The 20,771-nt window shown below is 33.3% G+C and overlaps 1 protein-coding gene across 1 annotated transcript; it reads left to right on the plus strand.

The window, feature by feature from the left end:
* Positions 1 to 421: 421 nt before the first annotated feature.
* On the plus strand, positions 422 to 19,775 carry LOC140039329 (uncharacterized). Its single transcript, XM_072084932.1, has 15 exons — positions 422 to 883; positions 1,145 to 1,186; positions 3,870 to 3,998; positions 4,154 to 4,276; positions 4,767 to 4,979; positions 11,440 to 11,571; positions 12,378 to 12,521; positions 14,061 to 14,264; positions 15,401 to 15,526; positions 16,623 to 16,727; positions 17,220 to 17,429; positions 17,871 to 17,999; positions 18,523 to 18,627; positions 19,000 to 19,209; positions 19,569 to 19,775. Exons 1-15 carry the CDS (start codon positions 763 to 765, stop codon positions 19,619 to 19,621), a joined length of 2,046 nt encoding a protein of 681 aa, XP_071941033.1. The 5' UTR covers positions 422 to 762; the 3' UTR covers positions 19,622 to 19,775.
* Positions 19,776 to 20,771: the final 996 nt, after the last annotated feature.

Genomic DNA, 20,771 nt, shown 5'->3' on the forward strand with positions numbered 1-20,771 from the left:
TCGATGCAGTTTTCCTCGATGCAGTTTTCATCGATGCAATTTTCATCGACACAATGTTTATCACATCGACGCAATTTTCATTACATCGATACTATATTCATCAATGCAATTTTTATCACATCGACGCAATTTCATTTTATCGACGCGATTTTCATTACATCGATGCAATTTTATCATCGCCTAAACTTGCGTAAACTGCGTTCCATATTTTATTATTATTGCGCTGCACCAATGTAAATGTGATCCTCCTTTGATTGTGACTAAGCCAAATGTTGCACTATGTTATAATATGCTGTATGCAGCTGTACGATTGCAATTCAGCTTATATTTTCCCAACGTATAAGTTTTATTTTGTTGTTTTTTTAGCTTAATGTACTTTCTTTAACCTTACTTAGCTTTTGATCAATGTCAGGTGGTCTAGTGGAAGTCGGCATAATAAGCGCATTGAGCATTTTATAAATCTTATTATCTTAGCTTATCTTCTAATTTATGAAAATCTAGAAGACTGCATACATTAGGTGACGTTTTTTTTTTTTTGCAGATGCTGCTTATACAGGTGTTGTAAATCTGGCAATATATGTATGTGAAAATGATAAGTTGACTATAGACTGTGAAGGTGAAAAGATTCACGTGGTTTCTGCTGGATACGGACGGTCTTTGTTTTACGGTGAACGATGTCCGGTACCCGGCAAAGCACCACGATCTATAAGACCAGTAGGAGATATAGGTGAACCTGAAGCTGCGTGTTTTGAACCATCGTCCATGCATGTAGTTACCCATCTGTGTCAGGGCCTGACCTTTTGCGAAGTACATGCAACAGATAGTGTTTTTGGTGACAATTGTGCCCATGTGACGAAGAAGTATCTTGAGGTCATTTACAGATGTAAGTAGAATTTGCGTGGGAACAACAATAAAATAGATAGATCAAAGGAAATATACATAAGTAAGTCTTAATACATTTTTCTTACATATTTTGACAATTATCGCATTATTAGGAATTAAGAATGAGAACAAATTGGATGCTTTAACTGTATAATGCAGAAACAGATTTATATTTCAATTGGCTGATTAGGTTAAGGAAGGAGTTAAGAAAATATGACGTCATATTAATACCTTTTTTCAATTGATTTTTGTTTTGTTATAGGCTATAATGAAGATAGAAGTTTTGTTCGTGGATCGCCACTCGGTAAATAAAAATTAATGACTTTCAAACTCTAGGCTTATTGTAAATTCAATATAAAACGCTAAAAGTTATGAAATATTACGTTTTCCTCCTCAGTTTAATTTATTTTTTAAAAGCCGCCCTAACCAATATTCGAACTCGGAATATTCTGCTTGATATGATAACAATTAGACCACTTGGGCAAACTTTGTTCAAATTAGATTGGATAGCGACTCTTTTCAAAACCCTTTACTTTCGAATAACGGTGGTATACACTTTAGTTCTCAATTGTAACTGACGCGCATCAGAAATTTCCTTGATACGCCCTCATGCGGCCTAGCGCGCTCGCGTTGACAAAAAAGACTGCTTCTGTTGCAGAAATGACGAAATTTTTCATCTTAAAACAGGGTGTTGTTCGTCTTAGATTTAAGATTAAGATATAATTAAGCAAATTATTTTACTTAGTATTATTAATAAATCCGACTTAAGCAAAATTAAAGATTTAAGGCAAAGTTAAGATGATTTTTTTGCTAAGCAAGTTTGATAAATCCGGCCCCGGTGCTTTATAGTATTGTTCAAATTCCAATGTTATTGATTCAGGAAATATAACAGATTTTGACTCTCGTAACAAGAGATTTCACCTATACAAAAAGTTAAATGGATGATATTTCCAAAATGAAAATAAATTGAATTGAATTGAATACAAAAACTTTGAGTCAAACTTGTTAAATGAGTATTTAGACATACCACAACTTCAGTGGAAGTGTATTAGTAAGGCTCTAGATATTTTCATAACAAGATAGTTACGATACAATACGAAATTAATACTACCAAAATAAAAAACAAAAATAAATTATTATTCCAAATGGAAAGAGTAATATAATGACAACAACTTTGATGGAAAACGGAAAATACCCTGTATCTAAAATGAAAAATGAGAAACTAGCACACGAGTAGTAGGTCTAGTAGACCTAACTGGATATATAAGTGGGCGTCTGTCAAAGTAACTAGTCTCAAACCACTAAGTTAAATTTTGGACTTTCAGGCTTACATACTGATAGTTTCTATTGTGTTATTTGTTTAAAGGGTTGTTTAATCTTATATATTATATACATCTAATATATATAAATCCAAAGGCAAATTACTGAAAAATGACAATGCTGTGGGTATCAGTGGCTGGATCTCAATGGAGATACAAAAATAAAAAGCGAAAAGCTAAATCAAAACGATAAAGTAAACAGCCAGAAAAGTTAGCAGAGCTTTCGGGCAACACTAGTCCTTCATCAGTGCAAGTGAAGGAATTTGGATAACGTCATAGTATAAAGCTGGCAAGTGCTGCCTGGGTGGACAGGAATAAAAGAAATATAACAAAGGGAGCCAGGGTGGAGTCTGAATAAGAGTAGAAAACAAAGAATAAAGAGCTGCATAGGCAGGATATAGAAAAAAATCAAGATCAAATAAGTTAAAACTGCCTCAAAATAGATTTATTTTAACGACATGTTTCGGGCATAGCCCATCATCAGGTGAAAAGAATTGTAACAAAGTATAACATATATAAGTCACAAAATTACATAATAAAACAAATCAGCCAATCAAAGATGTTAACAAACAAAAGGCATAGTTATAAAGGAACGCCTCCAAAAGCTATGGGGTACAAAGCAGGAATGGTTGCTTATAAAGCAGGAAATTTAAAACAAAGACAAAAGCTTCAAGTGTAAATAATTGTTATGTGAATGTCTCTGGCAAAATTAATGTTTAAAGGATCTAAATTGTACATTTATGCCGGTAGGGGCAAGAGTGCAAAGCTTTACAATTATTCTTTCTTCTATAATTCTACGAGATGTCTCAGAACCATTACATACTTTAACACCAGAAATTGTAATATCCGAAATGGAATGCTCATTATTACAAAAATGGGTGGCTACAGGTAATCCGGGAGTCTTTAGTTTAATAGACCTTAAATGTTCTACAAACCTATCACCTAACCTGCGTTTAGTTTCACCAATATAAAGCACATTACATTTAGTACACGAAATACAAAACTAGATTTCTAGTGGTGCACGTAATACGATCTGTGATAACATAATTACCAGAAACGAGGCTTATATATATATATAAATCATACTGTAAATTATAGAAACAGTGCTCATATTCGGAACATGATCTCATAATCGCGTCGAGCATAGCTCATTGGCGAAAGTTCCGTATTTTTTAGTTGTATGAAAAATGTCTCTGGCGGGATTCGAACCTGCAACCTCTCGCTAACAGGGCGAGTATCATACCACTAGACCACAGAGCCATGAATAGTGCCATACAAAGGCAATTACTGAAAAAAATGACAATGCTGTGGGTATCAGTGGCTGGATCTCAATGGAGATACAAAAAAAAAGCAAAAAGCTAAATCAAAACGATAGAGTAAACAGCCAGAAAAGTTAGCAGAGCTTTCGGGCAACACTAGCCCTTCATCAGTGCAAGTGTATATATAATATATATATATATATATATATATGGAGATACAAAAAAAGCGAAAAGCTAAATCAAAACGATAAAGTAAAACAGCCACCTAACATAACCATATGGTTTTTAAGCACAATTTCTATACATTTACCCACATACTTTTTTTCCTGTTCTTTATATTGTCCTTTTCCGACGAGTCTAGGAGGAAATTGTAGGCCGAAATTTACAATTACAATTTTTGTTTTTATAGAGGGCGTATTATTGAAAAATTTGCCTGGAGCTTCACAAAGTTCAACATTATATCATGCTACTGCTGATAGGGCCATTGATGGAAAAACAAGTGGAGTGTTCAATGACTACACATGTACCCATACCGGACGTAAGTTAAAACATAATTATTAGTATTGTTGTTGTTAACGTCGTCGTCGTTATTATTATTATTATTATTATTGTTATTATTCTTATTATTTTCCTCAACGTTACGCTATCAATTACCGTACTTTTATAAAAACTTTTAATTTTATTTGTCAAAAGCATCGAATTGTAAATACTGGAGAGGGCCGGTAGGTCCGTGGTGGAAAATCAACTTAGGAACACAGAAACATATTTCAAAGATCGTGATATATAACAGAAACGACAACGAATGTTTCCGTTGTGGTAAGAAAATGTATGTTGTCTATGAAATAGAAGTAGCATGTTTACAAACAAACATTTTCTATTGATCCATAATTAGGACCTCCTTGATTAGAATGAGCAGTAGCGATAAAGCTATTGCACATTCTGCTAGAATATCTTATTTGGGCATACACATGTTAATATTTTGAATATAGGGTTGTCAAAAACAAAAACAATAACCTCTTTTTTTCTGACAAACAAAATAATTCCTGCAGATCAAATATCTGTCAAAAATACAGCAATAATGTAATGCCATCGAAATGTGAAATTACTTCACTCTTCATTGACTCTCCAAACTGACAAAGAAAATAATCCATGCAAAAAGAAGGACCTAACTATAATAAAAAAAAACCTATCCTGTAGACCATAATTGTAAACGATAACTCGACAGACAATAGATTTTATTTTATTTTACAATTGAGATAAGGTACTAATATACATTCACCTTCTTTAACTCCCTTTTAATAATCAGCTATGAGGTTAGTTGGTGTTGAAGTTCGTGTTGGTGATGACAACGTACCACCTTTTAAGGGAAATCAGCAATGTGGAGATACCATTGGAAATGATGCGGTTGCTTCAAATCCCATCGAACTTATTTGTCAGAATCCAGCAGTTGTAGGACAGTACGTCACTGTTCGTCATACTGGACAGCATTGTCTTACACTTTGTGAAGTCCAGATTTATGGTATGTCTATCATAAACTCAAGTAAAACATTTGTAACTGGATGAGATTTTATCTAAGTCATCATCGGTTGTCTATTCTGGAAAACCATGTTGAATTCAAGCCTTGGTTTGTTTGGCTTATTTATTGGATCCGCATAATTAGACAACAAGAAACCCAAAAAGGAAGGGAGAATGAAATTAATAGGTATTCATATTTCACTCTTCCCTGAATATACTATTTAAATGACATAGATAGCACATATTAACGAAAACAAACTTAATTTGTGCGTAAAGTTTCAATATATTGCATTAGTTTTATTATTATGTAAAACTTTTAAAAACAAACCCTGAGTAGGAGTCCCCTGTAACAAAAATAAATGTAGTGATATTGAGAAAAGATGACGATGTAGATTATGAACTAACTGTAAAGTCGGTTGAATTTAGAGTAGACATAAACATTATTTGCTAAGGGTTCAGCACTTAAAAAAATTGCATCCATTGTACAAAGACAGAAACAGTTTAAATGAAGATCATCAAAAATCAATAACCATCTAAATAATATAATAATGTTAGTATTTTTTTTGTGGAGATTTTCTCTTTACCGTATAAATTCGAATTGAGGGAGGCGTTTATGTATTGGTTGTTGTAATAATTATGTATCTAAATATAAATTATGCTTAATTTGACACAGGCGAGCAAAATGGAAAATGTTTGTGACAAATCTCCGCCTTGGATATCTACCTCATCTATCTCAGATATCTACCTCATCGATCTCAGATGTACCGTGAAACGTAGATTTGATAACATTAGTTCTCACTATTACGATTTTGTTCCATATTTCTCTCTTAGGGATATCATGGAGAGTTTTAATACGAAATTTTGGCGCTTCGTCGGTAAAGTTAGTTCCAGGTTCACGTTGAGTCATCTTCTTCCAACTTCCTGGTATCAACTAAGTCGGCTATTGGTGGCGATAGCCATTTTAGTTTTTGTTTATGTTCGGACCGCGCGTGAGAAGGTAGTTAGCAAACTAAAATTAAATTAATAAAGATCAAATTAAATAAATTCATAAAGCATCCGAGTATATATTGGGGAATAGTATATAAAATTACTTGTGAAAAACTGATGATAAAGACGCCACCGTTTGAAATCGAGTGAAACAACAAAACCGAGTTGTTGAGTAAGCAATTATACTATTTGTAGTAGAATTCATCGGACTTTTATCTATAAATTGCCAAGTATTTGTTATTCTTTTTTACAAAACTGTTCATATCTACTCTTAGAGGATTTTATTTATTATTTTACCATATTATTCTATCTTTCGAATAAGCACCTCCCTCAAATGAACTCCGCCTCCCCACCTCCATCCTTTAATAGCCCTACCAAGCAATACACACTATACATTAAAATTAATGTTATTAATCAACTAAGACAGGTTTAGTTTACGAATATCAAGTATTTCAACTAAACCAGAAAACGTCCAAGCCAGAACGTCCTTCTAAAACTTTTTTTCCTGCGTCATTATGATTCCGAGAACCATATAAACTAGGTTATATAGGGTGTGGGAAGAGGTTATTAAATACCTTAACAGGGGTCGTTCAATCAACCATTTTGTACACTCAAAAGTGTCCCCTTTTCTTAGTAGTTCCCATAGGTCGTAGATATTATCCTTAGATTCGATTTGACCAATAAACCAAAAAAATTCACTGTCTATGTAAGTAAAATGACTATTGTTGATAGTGCTAATACTAGAACTGTATTTATTTTTAAAATTGCATATAGGCGGCCTACGTGGTTTATTTTAGATTTATATAAAATATGAATTGGATAATGCATAGTAAGAATAACTAGGCAGTTTAAATATTATATTCATAAAAAGGCTATGTTAAGGTTGTCACTAAATCTCAACAATTAGCTATCATATACTAATTGTAATTGAAAAATTCAATACATCTTTTTTATCATAATAATAACGTTCTGAAAATTGGCAATTGTTCGATATTAAATTTCACTTTATTAGCATTAAATTTTATTCCATTCTTATAACCTATTCATTCATTCATTTATTTGATCCAAATTACATAAAACAAGTAAAAAGGTACGTTCGTGAATAAAACAGTATTAAAAAACAACATATAAAGCAATTTTAACAATATTTTAAAACATCTAAAACCGTACAAAAAATGTTTAAAATATTTTTTAGATATTTAAAAGCCATAACAAAATTCATAAAAGAGATAACAAAGGGTGATAAAAAGTGATTTCGATCAGGATCGTCCAAGAAAACCAATAACTCAGGTGTATTTCCATTGGAGTCCTTGAGGTAAAAATAATGGTTTAAAAAGAAGTTAAAAAAGTTTAGATGCTATGCCGTCTCAATGTGAGATTGTTTTTAACTAATTGTCTAAATACACGCTCAGTACTTTTTATCGTACTTGGTAATTTGTTCCATTCTTTAATTGCTGAAGCATAAAATGTGCCATCTATAACAAGAGATTTGTGGAACAAAATTAAAATAACTTTGTCGGGTACCATGGGCATGTTGGTTCCCAGCCTTTATGAAATTATTACCAAGATATGATGCTACATTTCTATACTGCATTTTGTGTACAGTGTTTAATTTTATTTGATTGACCCTATCTTTAACACACAATAGTCCTAAGCTATCTAGTTCTTTTTGTCCTACATGAAATCGAGGACCTTTATTTAGGATAAATTTGTTTTGCATAATCTGCAGTTTATTTTTAGTGTTTTTTGGTGCTGCAGTGTACCACGAAGAACACGCATAGTCAAAGTGGTTTTGTTCTCTTTGAGCCATTTATTACAGGCTGACAATTCTGTACTTATGCTTGAGGCAATTAGACATGGGTTCTTTCCATATACTAAAAAAAAAGTTGTCGTCAGCGTATAAAATCAACTTACAATTTACACTTATTTACATATCGTTAACATAGCATAGAAATAATAGAGGCCTTAATATACTTCCATGAGGCACACCATGATAAATTGCAAGTGGCTTAGATTCTACCGTATTTGTATATACTAATTGTTGCCTATTCTCAAGATATGATTTGAACCAAGCTATTGCCTTTAGTTTTTCGTTTTTCAATCAATATACCATGATCAACTGTGTCAAATGCTTTTTGCAAATCTAAAGATACAACGCCAGTGTAATTGCCAATTGACATTTGATTTTTAATATTATAATCATTAATATGGATTAAACAAGAGTCGGTAGAAAAATGTTTTCTATATTCAATTCAATTTACATTTATTTACTCATCGTTTATAAATACAGTAAATTCATAGCATAAATGATGGCAAGGATCCTGCATAGAGAAGTTTACACTTCTGTTTTCGCAGGACCCTTTTACATAAAAAACATAAAACAATAAACACAACATAATAGATACAAAATTTAAAAAAACATTTCCTATATACATTTTAGAGTTGTTCATCATCAAAAAGCATTATTGTTTTTATAATATCATTATTTATACATTTTTTCTTAAAAAAGAAGATATTCAGTTTATTACTTCCAGTACATGTGGATTCTTTCTTTTGTTATAGCAAAAGTATGAATACATATAATATAAGAATGTCTCTTTTTACATATTTTTTAAGTATTTTATAATTTTTGTTAACAATATCTAAGTGATTTCTACAGAGCTCGTTCCATAGTTTCGGTCCGTGTAAACTGATAAAATGTTGACCAGACGTTAACCTAGAGTATGGTTGTTTTACGCTACAAATATTTCGAAAATTATGGGTAGTATTTTCGTTTCTTTTGAATATCATTTGGATTCGCCTGGGTAAGACATTACTTTTAATCTGGGCCATAAAACCTAGGACGGTAACTCTGTTGATATCTTGTATGTTAAGTATATTTAATTGCTTAAACAGTGGCTCAGAATGTTGCCATGGCTTTTTAAATAAAATAATGCTAGCAGCCTTTTTCTGGAGTTTAAGAAGGGATTCTAGTGTACTATCATATGTACTGCCCCAAATAATGTTTCCATACTGAAGGTGCGGTAGAATTAATGTATTATACAAATTTGTTAAAATATAATTAGGAAAAAAATGTCTAGTTTTTATCAATATTCCAATAGACCTAGCGGTTTTTTTGCTAATAAGCCTTATATGATTTTTCCAGCAAAGGTTCTCATTTATTACAACCCCCAGAAATGTTACATTTTTTTGTTGTTCTAAAGTAATGTTATTCATTTTCAATTCAATGTTGGTTGTAATAATACGCCTTTGGGCAGTTTTAAAGATTACGTAATTTGTTTTGCTGGTGTTTAATAAAAGTTTATTAGCTTTGAACCACATATTAATTCTATCTAGTTCCACATTCATAGTGTTTGCCAATGCGTTCAGGTTATTTCCACACTTGAATCCTGTTGTATCATCGGCAAAGCTAATTAATTCAATTTTTGTACTTGAGTTACATATATCGTTTACATATACAAGAAACAACAAAGGTCCCAAAACGGACCCTTGTGGGAACACCAATACTAGTCTCCTTAATATTAGACGAAGTACCATTTATAAAAACATATTGCTTTCGTGATTTTAAATAGTTACTGAACCATTTTAGTGTAACACCTCTTATACCATAGTGGAATAGCTTGTTCAGTAATATACTGTGGTCAATAATATCAAATGCCTTTGACAAATCCATAAATGTGGCAATTACGAACTATTTGTTTTCAAATGCCTTTAGTATTTTGTGGATCAGATCAATTATAGCGTGGGAGGTTGAATGATTGTTTCGGAAGCCGTATTGCCAATCATTTAGTATATTGTAAGTTTTAAAGTAATTATACAATCTTGAATGGACTATCTTTTCAAAGATTTTAGAGAAAATTGGTAGTAGTGATATCGGGCGATAATTCGAGGCTAAATGACGGTCCCCTTTTTTGTATATGGGAATTACTTTTGCAATTTTTATCTGTTCCGGTATTAAGCCGGAGTGAAGAGATACGTTAAATATGTAAGTCAAGGGCTTTACAATAGCATCACCAACTACCTTGACTACCTTTGGTGAAATATCATCAAAACCAGGTGTTTTGTTTGCATCAAGTGATTGAATCACTTTTAACACTTCCTCCTCATTTACATGGTAGAAAAACATAGAGTTACTTTGCCTGTTTAGCAGGTAATCAGAGTATTGTGCCGTTGATGGCTCAATACTGTCTCGTACCTTGAGACCAACTTTAATAAAATAATCGTTAATGTGGTTTGCAATAGGCTCACAACCCTCTATTAGTTTGTCACCAGATGTAAAAGTGGATGGAACATTATTTTTGCCTCCACCTGGATTTATAATATCATTTATAATATTCCATGTTTTTTTTTTATTTCCTTTAGTATTGTTAAAAACATTTTCATAATATGATTTCTTTTCATTTTTGCATGTACGCATAAATGACTTATTAAACTCTTTATAAATATCCTTATTTTTAGACGAGGGATGTTTTATAAATTTGTTGTACAACACATGTTTTCTTTTGCTAGACTTTAAGAGTCTTGAGCTCATCCATGGTTGTTTGAACTTTTTATACTTTTTGTAATTTTCTTGAACTTTTTCTTTTTTTTTTAAAGTTTTTATTATATAATTTTTTGAAAGTGTTGATAAAAGCATTGTAAGCATCATCAGGGTTTGTCCTTACATATACATCAGCCCAATCAACAGGTAATAAGTCATTATATAGTTTATTTATATTTCTTTCGTTTATTGCATATTTATGAGGTTCTATATTACCGGTTTTTACTTTAATATGTTTGTCGGGCACGGAGTGGATAATTTGGTATACCGGTAAATGATCAGATATGTCTGAGATTAGTATACCAGATAACATTTGTTCAGAAAGTGTATTTGAGAAAATGTTATCAATTAATGAAGATGTGTTGTTTTGTATTCTAGTGGGTCTTGAAATCGATGGGTAAAAAGAATGCGACATCATTACTTCTAGAAAATTATTTACAAAATCAGTCGATGCATGCTTAAGTAAATTAATGTTAAAATCACCCATAATGTGGCATGATTTTCCCTCGATATCAATAGTATTACGAATATCGTCTAGTGATCTATTAAAAAGTTCTATATTCGAATCGGGAGGTCTATATATTATACCAACAATCGTATTGTTACATTTTTTTCAATTATTTCAATAAAAATACATTCACAAGATTTAATACATAAATCATTTATAATATTCCATGTCACCCGGCCTGAAATGAAATTCGAACATTATGTTGTTATCATTAAGGTACTTTTCGATTTGAACATAAACTGCTCTTTCAAGAACTTTTGACAAAACACTGGCTGATTGGTCTATAGATGGTGACGTCACACTTATCCTTCTTTTGAAAAGTGGGTGGACTCGGGCAATTTTAGAGTACCTAAATAAAATCTATAAAAAAAAAACCTGTAAAACTTTAAAAAAAACAGTAAAGTAAATTAATGTAATATTCTTTTACAGAGTTAGTACAATTAAATCCTAAACTTTTTGGTGAAGTTTCTCAAAGTACAGTTTTAAGAGCTGCAGATCCTGAGAGGGCCATCGATGGCAACACAAATGGGATATTAGAAGAATACTCGTGTGCCGATAGTTGTAAGTATCAGCACTATCATTATTATCATTATCATTACTATTCTAGTACAGTATATTATATTGTTACATTTTGTACATACCTTTTAAGGGCCGGGTGGCAATAGGCCGGGTGGCAATATAGGCCGGGTGGCAATATAGGCCGGGTGGCAATATAGGCCGGGTGGCATTATAGGCCAGGTGGCAATATAGGCCGGGTGGCAACATAGGCCGGGTGGCAATATAGGCCGGGTGGCAATATAGGCCGGGTGGTAATATAGGCCGGGTGGCAACATAGGCCGGGTGGCAACATAGGCCGGGTGGCAACATAGGCCGGGTGGCAACATAGGCCGGGTGGCAACATAGGCCGGGTGGCAACATAGGCCGGGTGGCAACATAGGCCGGGTGGCAACATAGGCCGGGTGGCAACATAGGCCGGGTGGCAACATAGGCCGGGTGGCAACAAAGGCCGGGTGGCAACATAGGCCGGGTGGCAACATAGGCCGGGTGGCAACATAGGCCGGGTGGCAACATAGGCCGGGTGGCAACATAGGCCGGGTGGCAACATAGGCCGGGTGGCAACATAGGCCGGGTGGCAACATAGGCCGGGTGGCAACATAGGCCGGGTGGCAACATAGGCCGGGTGGCAACATAGGCCGGGTGGCAATATAGGCCGGGTGGCAAAAGCATAGGTGGCAAAAGCATAGGTGGCAAAAGCATAGGTGGCAAAAGCATAGGTGGCTGGAGGTCGGATGGCAAAATGGACGGGGTTTATATATGTTTTCCCTACATAAGTATGTAAGAAAGCATTTAATTTCACTTTTTTAAAGATTGTTATGAACTCGATTATCATGAACCCGATGAAGTGATCCCTGATAAGCCTCCTGATGGCGTATATCAGTGGTGGTATGTTGACTTACGAACACAGAAAAATATTTCAAAAGTCGTGTTGTATAACAGAGAAGATTGCTGTGGTAAGAATGACTAATACATAATTATGTAATTGTATTTTATGATGATGTCATATAGGATTGTTCTAAAGAGTTTTTTTTACAAAAACACCCTTCATGCCAAACGCTGTAAGTCTATTACTCTACCTCCCATACAATACATGTATTTCGTGCTAGGGAAGACATAGTATTTGTGATTTCATACATGTTACAGTGCTGTAGCCACGAGAAATAAAGTGGTGTGTGTACCCGGTTTCATTATTTTTTATACCATTTTCTGTGATCGAAATCAATATAGATAGCTAGTAGTCTATAAAGATATAACACACGTCATTATAAATTACAATAAAGTGCTGCTAGCTGATCTAACTGTTTATATATCGCCCATTTACAATACTTGTGTTTACTTGCTCAAACCAAAGGGCACGCTTGCTTTTTCGCTTGCGTACCCCTTAAGCTTTAGCGTAAATACATGGAAACTGTCAAAGTAAACTCAAGACATCCAGAGCCAATGAATACAGACTTAATAGAATATAATAATATTATGTAGTCAAATATATATAAATCAAAAGGCAATTTACTGAAAAAAATGACAATGCTGTGGGTATCAGTGGCTGGATCTCAATGGAGATACAAAATAAAAGCGAAAGGCTAAATCAAAACGAGAAGTAAAACAGCCAGAAAAGTTAGCAGAGCGTTCGGGCAACACTAGCCCTTCATCAATGCAAGTGAAGGAATTTGGATAACGTCATAGTATAAAGCTGGCAAGTGCTGTCTGGGTGGACAGGATTAAAGGAAATAAAACAAAGGCAGGGTGGAGTCTGAAATATAGCACTGACATCTATCTCTACCCATAGGGAGAACATCTTTTTCGCCCTAAGGACAGTATTATTTAACCTTAAGGAGCGACTTCTTTTGTTCTTGAACCTAACGTTTTGTCTATGTTTCTCCCTAATTCACTTATACTAAAATAGGCTTATATAATTTTGCCTATCAAAATTAAAATATATTCTAATAACTGCTTAATAGGACATGCAGCACACACACAGAGAAAAAACCTCTTAGCCCATCTAGAATTTAGTAAACAGGGTTACATCAGGTGGTTAAAATCAGTACCAAGATTCTAACCAACTGTATATACCATTAAATAAACATTCTAGAAATAACGCGCGATTTACCGAATTTTGCCCTTACGTAAATGTATATATAGATTTACCACCGACAACGTAATTACAACTGTATTTAATATTACATAGCCTGTGTAAATACGTGAACGTGATTGGTTGAAACTGCATCACATGGTTACTGCTTCTATGATCGTAAATCGTATATGTCCTCGAGTACGATGATATTATCGTTTGTGGAGAATTATATTCCTCAGCTGGCGCTTCGAGAAATATATATTCCCTCGAGCAAAATATCTTTCCCTCGGGGATTTCAAATCTTATGTTTTACTTCTAAGCAGGCCATATCTGTATTATATTGTTTATAAGGTATGTATACCATTGCTAAAATAAGGTATATCATGTATTGTACTTTTCTTTAACTTTATTTTCTAATCAGCTAGAAGGTTAGTCGGTGCAAAAATTCTTGTTGGTGATAATCACAAATCACCTTTTACTGGAAATCGACAATGTGGAGCTGCTGTTACATCATCTATGATTGCTTCAAACCCCGTCGAAGTTATTTGTAACAAACCAATCACAGGACGATACGTCAGTGTTTCTGAAATTGCATGTCTTACTCTTTGTGAAGTCCAAATTTATGGTAGGTTTGTTTATAAGACTAAAATATAATATGCGTGCAATTCTTTTACGACATTATTATTTAAAAGTCATCTGCATTAGTAGCTTTTGAGAAAATACAATAATTAATACATTGCCTTTAAAACAATAATAACCATATAAATAAATATCATATTTGGGTATTTTTGTTGTTTTAAAAGGAAGAAATATTGTCTCTTTAGTCTTAGGTTTGATGACTGAAAATCGTAAATCCATATTAAATTGCATGCACGACTTATTTCGATCCCTACTTCAACGATAAATAATATATATATAATTAAATTTCAGTATATCGCCGTCTGCTTGATATGCAGTTGCCCTAACTATTAGACCACTGGGGCTTTCATGGTATTGTTCAAACTCGATTGGATAGCGACTCTTTAACATTCTCGGCGTTGTACGGAGGAACAGCACTAGTCCTCAGTTGTACGCACGCGCCACAGAGATCAAATTGATACGCCCTCATCTTTTTCAGTATTTTTATTCACGAGGCGGGATCCCCGAAGAGATACGTTTATAATATAAACACAGCAGGCAAAAAACATTAATTCTAAACCGCCCGGTGATATACTGAAATATATATAATACAATACAGTATTAAGCTCTACCCATGGTATTCTCCATTGCAAAATTAACGTCAAGAGTTTTCTGGCACAGTCTGGCAAATCGTGAACATTTCTAATAAACCATTTTTTAAATAAATGGTAAAAAATATAAATGTTGATTGTTTTATTGTTTCTTTTGCCTATTTGGACTTATTAAGTAGATTTTGCGATGCACCTGTGACGTCACAGCAATTTACGGCGAATCTCGCGATTGTTCTGAAATCATATGTACATCCCTAATATGTTGTAAAAATATGGTCCTCGGGGTCAAGGAGTCCTTCAAAGAGTCGCTATCCAATCAAGTTTGAACAATACCATGAAAGCCCTAATGTTCTACTGTTTAGGGTATTTGCATATTATCAAGCAGAAGGTTCCGGGTTCAAATCTTTCATTCTCACAGGTTTCCTCATCTTTATCGTTTCAAATTAATTAATTAATTAAATTTCAGTATTAATTCATTCTAATATATATATATATATATTCATTTATTATTTTTACTTTTTTTTTTTTATAGCGGTGCAGTTTATGACAAATTTGCCTAGAGCTCTACAAAGTTCAATATTTCACGGTGGTACTGCTGTTAGGGCCATCGATGGGAACACAAATGGAAAGTTCACGGAAAACTCGTGTACTCATACCAGTGAGTAACTAGTATCATATCGCATCCTTACTATTGTTGTTGATGTTGATGATGTTGTTTTTTTTTTATTGTTGTTGTTGCTTTTATTGTTGCTGTTGTTGCTGTTGGTGTTAATGCTGCTGTTGCTGTGGTTGGTGTCGCTGTTTTTGTTACTGTTTCTGTTGCTGTTGTTGTTGTTGCTGTTATTGTTACTGTTGTTGCTGTTGATGTTGCTGTTAGTTTTGCTGTTGTTGATGTTGCTGTTATTGTTGCTGTTGTTGATGTTGTTGTTTTTGTTATTGTTGCTGTTGTAGTTATTGCTTTTGTTGTTTTTTTATTGTTGCTTTTGTAGTTATTTTTGCTGTTGCTTTTATTGTTGCTGTTCCTGTTATTGCTGCTGTTACTCTCATTGTTGCTGTTTCTGTTGCTGTGGTTGCTGTTATTGTTGCTGTTGATGTTGCTGTTATTGTTGCTGTTGTTGATGTTGTTGTTTTTGTTATTGTTGCTTTTGTAGTTATTGCTTTTGTTGTTTTTTTATTGTTGCTTTTGTAGTTATTTTTGCTGTTGCTTTTATTGTTGCTGTTCCTGTTATTGCTGCTGTTACTCTCATTGTTGCTGTTTCTGTTGCTGTGGTTGCTGTTATTGTTTCTGTTGCTGTTCCTATTGTTGTTATTATTATTATCGTCGTCATCATCATCAACATCATCCTTATCATAATTATTATTATTATTATCATCATCATCGTCATCATCATCATCACCACCACCACCACTTACATCTCATCATCATTCTCACCAGTATCATTATTATTATTATTATTACCATCATCCTCATCGTCATCATCAGCATCATCACCACCACCACCAACATATCATCATCATCCTCACCAGTATCATTGTTATTATTATTATTATTACCATTATCGTCATCATCATCTTCATCGTCATCGTCGTCGTCATCATCATCATCACCATCATCACCACCACCAACACCTACATCTCATCATAATCCTCACCATTATCATTATTATTATTATTAAGGTCCTCAACGCTACCATACTTTTTAAAATTTACTACATAAGTCAATAATATACGCTTTTGATTTACATATTGAAAAGGTTGTGAAAACGGCAAAGGTGAGCCGGGTCCATGGTGGTATTTTAACTTTGGAATACAGAAGCGTATTTCAAAGATAGTTTTATATAACAGAGAAGATTGTTGTGGTAAGAACGTAATGTTTACTATATTGGTTTCTGTAAAATGAAAAGCTCATCATTTTAAACCACTCTGGGATAAAAACAATGAGTACATTGGCAGTTTTAAAGATTTTATTCTATTATTATATTATTATACTAAGTGCAGCTAGCAGATATTTGTTTGAACATATTACAGATGTTAAGATTGTGAATTTTGAACCTACGCGGGCTAATATTGACTTACAATCATAGCCTCACTGGTTTCTCTTCTCAGAGCAAAAAACGAACACTTACTCAGTGGTTGAAACACACAAATAATCACCTCTATTTTAAATGACAAACAAATAAACCCAATGAGGTCAGATATTATCTGTTTCGTAGCAACAACTTAATAACAATCAGAAAAAGATATCGATACAAAAAGAAAGAATCATAATACCCTTATTAAAGACCAAAATTAAAATTACACGACAGACGCTATACAGAATATTTACTGTACGAATTAATTCTTCTAATCAGATAAAAGGTTAGTAGGTGCTGAAATTCGTGTTGGTAATGACAACACGCCACCTTTTACTGGAAATCAACAATGTGGAGATTCTCTTACAAACGCTATAATTGGTTTAAACCCCATCGAAGTTATTTGTGACACCAGACCAATTGGACAGTACGTCAGTGTTCGTCTTCCTGGGAACGAATGTCTTAGTCTTTGTGAAGTTCAAATTTACGGTATGTTTGTCATACATTCAAGTAAAACATGATATTTGTACCTGAATGTATGAATAAATGTGCTTTTAATTAATATATACATACAATACTAATAAAAACTGCCAGTCGAGTTTCGTATGTTTAAATGCGATTCCATTAGTTTCATTAAATAATCTATATTTTTCATATTTGTTAATAAAGAAAGCAGGATTGTTTTTTATGTGAACTGTCACGTGTTAAATATTACGATTTCTTTGTAACACATGATTCTTATACACATCTGAACCAGGGCCTGGAGCTAGAGTGGAACATCGAACCCCGCATCCCTAGCTCCCAACAATCTTCTATTCCTTTCGGTATATTTCTAGCTATATCAATAATGTCTTTGTACAGAGATTTTTTAAATACATTATTCAAGCTAATATTAAAAATAATAATTAGTAAGCATTTCATTTATTTTAGAGGCTGTACCAGTGACTCATTTTATAGGAGCAAAACAGAGTTCAACACTTCGTCCAGGACGTGACGCCACTAAAGCCATCGATGGAAACAAAAATGGAATTATGGATAAAAACTCATGTACACACACCGGTAAAGTTAGAAAATGAAGTAACAGAGAGTGAATATATTTTATAAAAAACCAAATCCTTAGTTGTTTAAGCAGCCGAGTTTCATACAAGTTATATTGCACAGTATTGCCATTTTTTGTTATTTTAATATAGAAACTGTAGTTTATCGGTTACATTTAAAAAGAAACCTAGTTAGTACTCTACATTAGATATTTAGTGGGCTGAGGGCATGATTCTTAATATGTCCTAGGTGATCTGGATAAAGAATTTCCTTTTTTAAGTATTACTGTAATTAATTGTTCTAGTTCGCGTTCAGACATTGGAGCATTGCCCTTTCGAATGGTTTAGGCCTATAGCTTCCCGTTAAAAGTTGGTGTGTTATAAAACAATTACTGAATGTTTTGTTTTCGTGCAATGGAACAAATAATGTCATTAAGTGAAAGCTTTCATCTTTCATCTCTTGAATGTAAACAAAATAATAATAGCGATTTCTATGCAGTGATTTAAAATGTCTTATGTAATTGTTGTTTTTTTTCTCAAAAAAGGTTGTGTAAACGGCGAGGGTCCGCAAGATCCTTGGTGGTATGCTGATCTGGGAAGACAGACATTTATTTCAAAGATCGTGTTATATAACAGAGAAGATTGTTGCGGTAAGAACTTAATGTAAATTATTGCAGCATAGCAAATATAAGCAGAATAAACAAAACAAATATTGGTTTCTGTCAAATGAAAGACAGCTCATCATTTTAAACCATTCTTTGTGACCAAAATGATGTTTTATGCAGTATTTAAAAATTAAAAATGATTTCTTTATGTTAATATCCATTTTATAAAATACCCTATTCTATGATTCAATATCTACTTAGCTAGAGCAAAGATTAAATAAATCAATACATATCGGACAAAGCATGAATTTATGAATGTTACATTTGTATACTGTGTCCTCGTCATTCGTTTATACGAGTATTTAGTAAATGGTATTGGTATATTAAAGCACAACTTCAATTATGTTCTTGTTCTAGGTGAGAGATTAATTGGTGCAGACATTCGTGTTGGTAACGACAATGTCTCACCTTTTACTGGAAATTCAAAATGTGGTACTGTTACATCATCGATGATTGGATCAAACCGTATCGTATTTGTGTGTAACAAACCAATCAGGGGACATTACATCACTGTTCGTCTTCCTGGAACAATGTGTCTCAGTATTTGTGAAATAGAAGCTGAGGAAGGTAGGAAATGTTTCTACATGTATCGATAAATGTATTTTAATATCCGTAACGTTGCAGACAGTCATGATCTGAATGTTTGTCTGTCCAAAATCATTCACTGTAATTCTAATTCGAATCATTTTAAAATTAATTACAATTCTTTATTAAATTAGATTATAATTTGAAAACATTTATTCATAACTCAGTGAAATTAGACATAGCCTGCATGTTCTTCATAATTCGTACAAAGCCTTACGACGTAGAGGCCTCTTATGCTAATGAATTTATCAAGATATTCTTTTGTCTATTAGACTAGTAGAGTCTATCAAAAAATAATTACAGTACAATCTAAAAGTAAAATGGATATCTTTATTCCACAGGTGACTTTGCCAGACAAAAGACGGATGATTATGAACGAATACATTATTATTAATTTGTAGAACCAAGTGTGAACAAGTTGTGCCTTAAACACATGAATTCAAAATGCGTTTTCTTACGAAAAAAAGTAGATTTAATTAATTTTGCTTTTTTAATTAACAAGAAGTTACATTGTACACTAACTAATATAATTATGTTTTTTAAGGGTTCAATTGAATCCCCTTGTAAACGTTTTTTGTTATACTATAATTACGTAAATATAAACAAAGTAGATTTGAAAATAGATTTTGAACACGATTGAATAACTGAATTGTAATTAAAGACATGCTATGCTTGAATGTAAATGTTCATCTCATTTGTAATCTTAAAATAATATACACATTTCGTTTTTATTAGGCAAATGGTAGACTATGCAAAATTAAATTGTAAAAACCTTCTTGACAGTTTCCTTGTTCCTTACATGACGCAACAGTGCTGCAAAAATCGCAGGTTTGATTTTACGCAGGCGGAGGAAAACACAATTATTGGAAGGGAATTTGCTTACGTTGCGTAGGTTGCGTTACGTTGCGTTGCAAGTGGGAACCAAGCTTAAGAAATAAAATAGATTCTATATTTGTATTACCGTTACTGCTCGTCTGTGTAAATTGGCCTTTAAGTTTTGAGTTGCACTTAAACACAACGATATAGCACAACACAGTGATTGTATGAAGTAAAACTTCACAACAATTACGTTTAGATGATGACGGGTATGGATTTATTCCGAATGATTAATTTGTTTTCTTTTAATTGATAACAGTTTTGGAAAGTAGAATAATTAGCCAGACAATAATCAATTGTGTAATTGAAATATTGATAATTTATTGTAAGTATTGTAAACAAAGCATAACTAAACAACATGCTTCAGCCAGGGAAGAGTGAAATTGTAAGTTCATCGTCTTCTCTGATGCAGTAGACTACTTGAACATTTAAAAATGTGACATCAGTGGCATCCAGTATCGTCATCAAACGAACATTAATATTTACACATAATTGTTTGAAGGTTTGCATGGCGAAGTAAAGCAAATGTTGATATCATGTTTGCCGTACACATAGTTCTGAAATGAACTGTTGAGTTTCTCGACTATGCTTCGATAGTCCTCAGGGGTGACGATGATCAAAGTAAATTGATCGTGGATAAAATCAACAGTTCTTTTCAGACCTATTAA

This window comes from Antedon mediterranea, chromosome 2 (assembly GCF_964355755.1).
Source record: "Antedon mediterranea chromosome 2, ecAntMedi1.1, whole genome shotgun sequence".
Taxonomy (NCBI): domain Eukaryota; kingdom Metazoa; phylum Echinodermata; class Crinoidea; order Comatulida; family Antedonidae; genus Antedon; species Antedon mediterranea.

What these genes read in the sequence shown, in the direction of transcription:
- LOC140039329 (XM_072084932.1), top strand. Translation starts at nt 763, where the DNA reads ATGCATGTAGTTACCCATCTGTGTCAGGGCCTGACCTTTTGCGAAGTA. An exon ending in CACATGTACCCATACCGGAC is followed by an intron (nt 3,999 to 4,153) that starts GTAAGTTAAAAC and finishes ATTTGTCAAAAG; the next exon opens with CATCGAATTGTAAATACTGG. An exon ending in TTGTGAAGTCCAGATTTATG is followed by an intron (nt 4,980 to 11,439) that starts GTATGTCTATCA and finishes ATTCTTTTACAG; the next exon opens with AGTTAGTACAATTAAATCCT.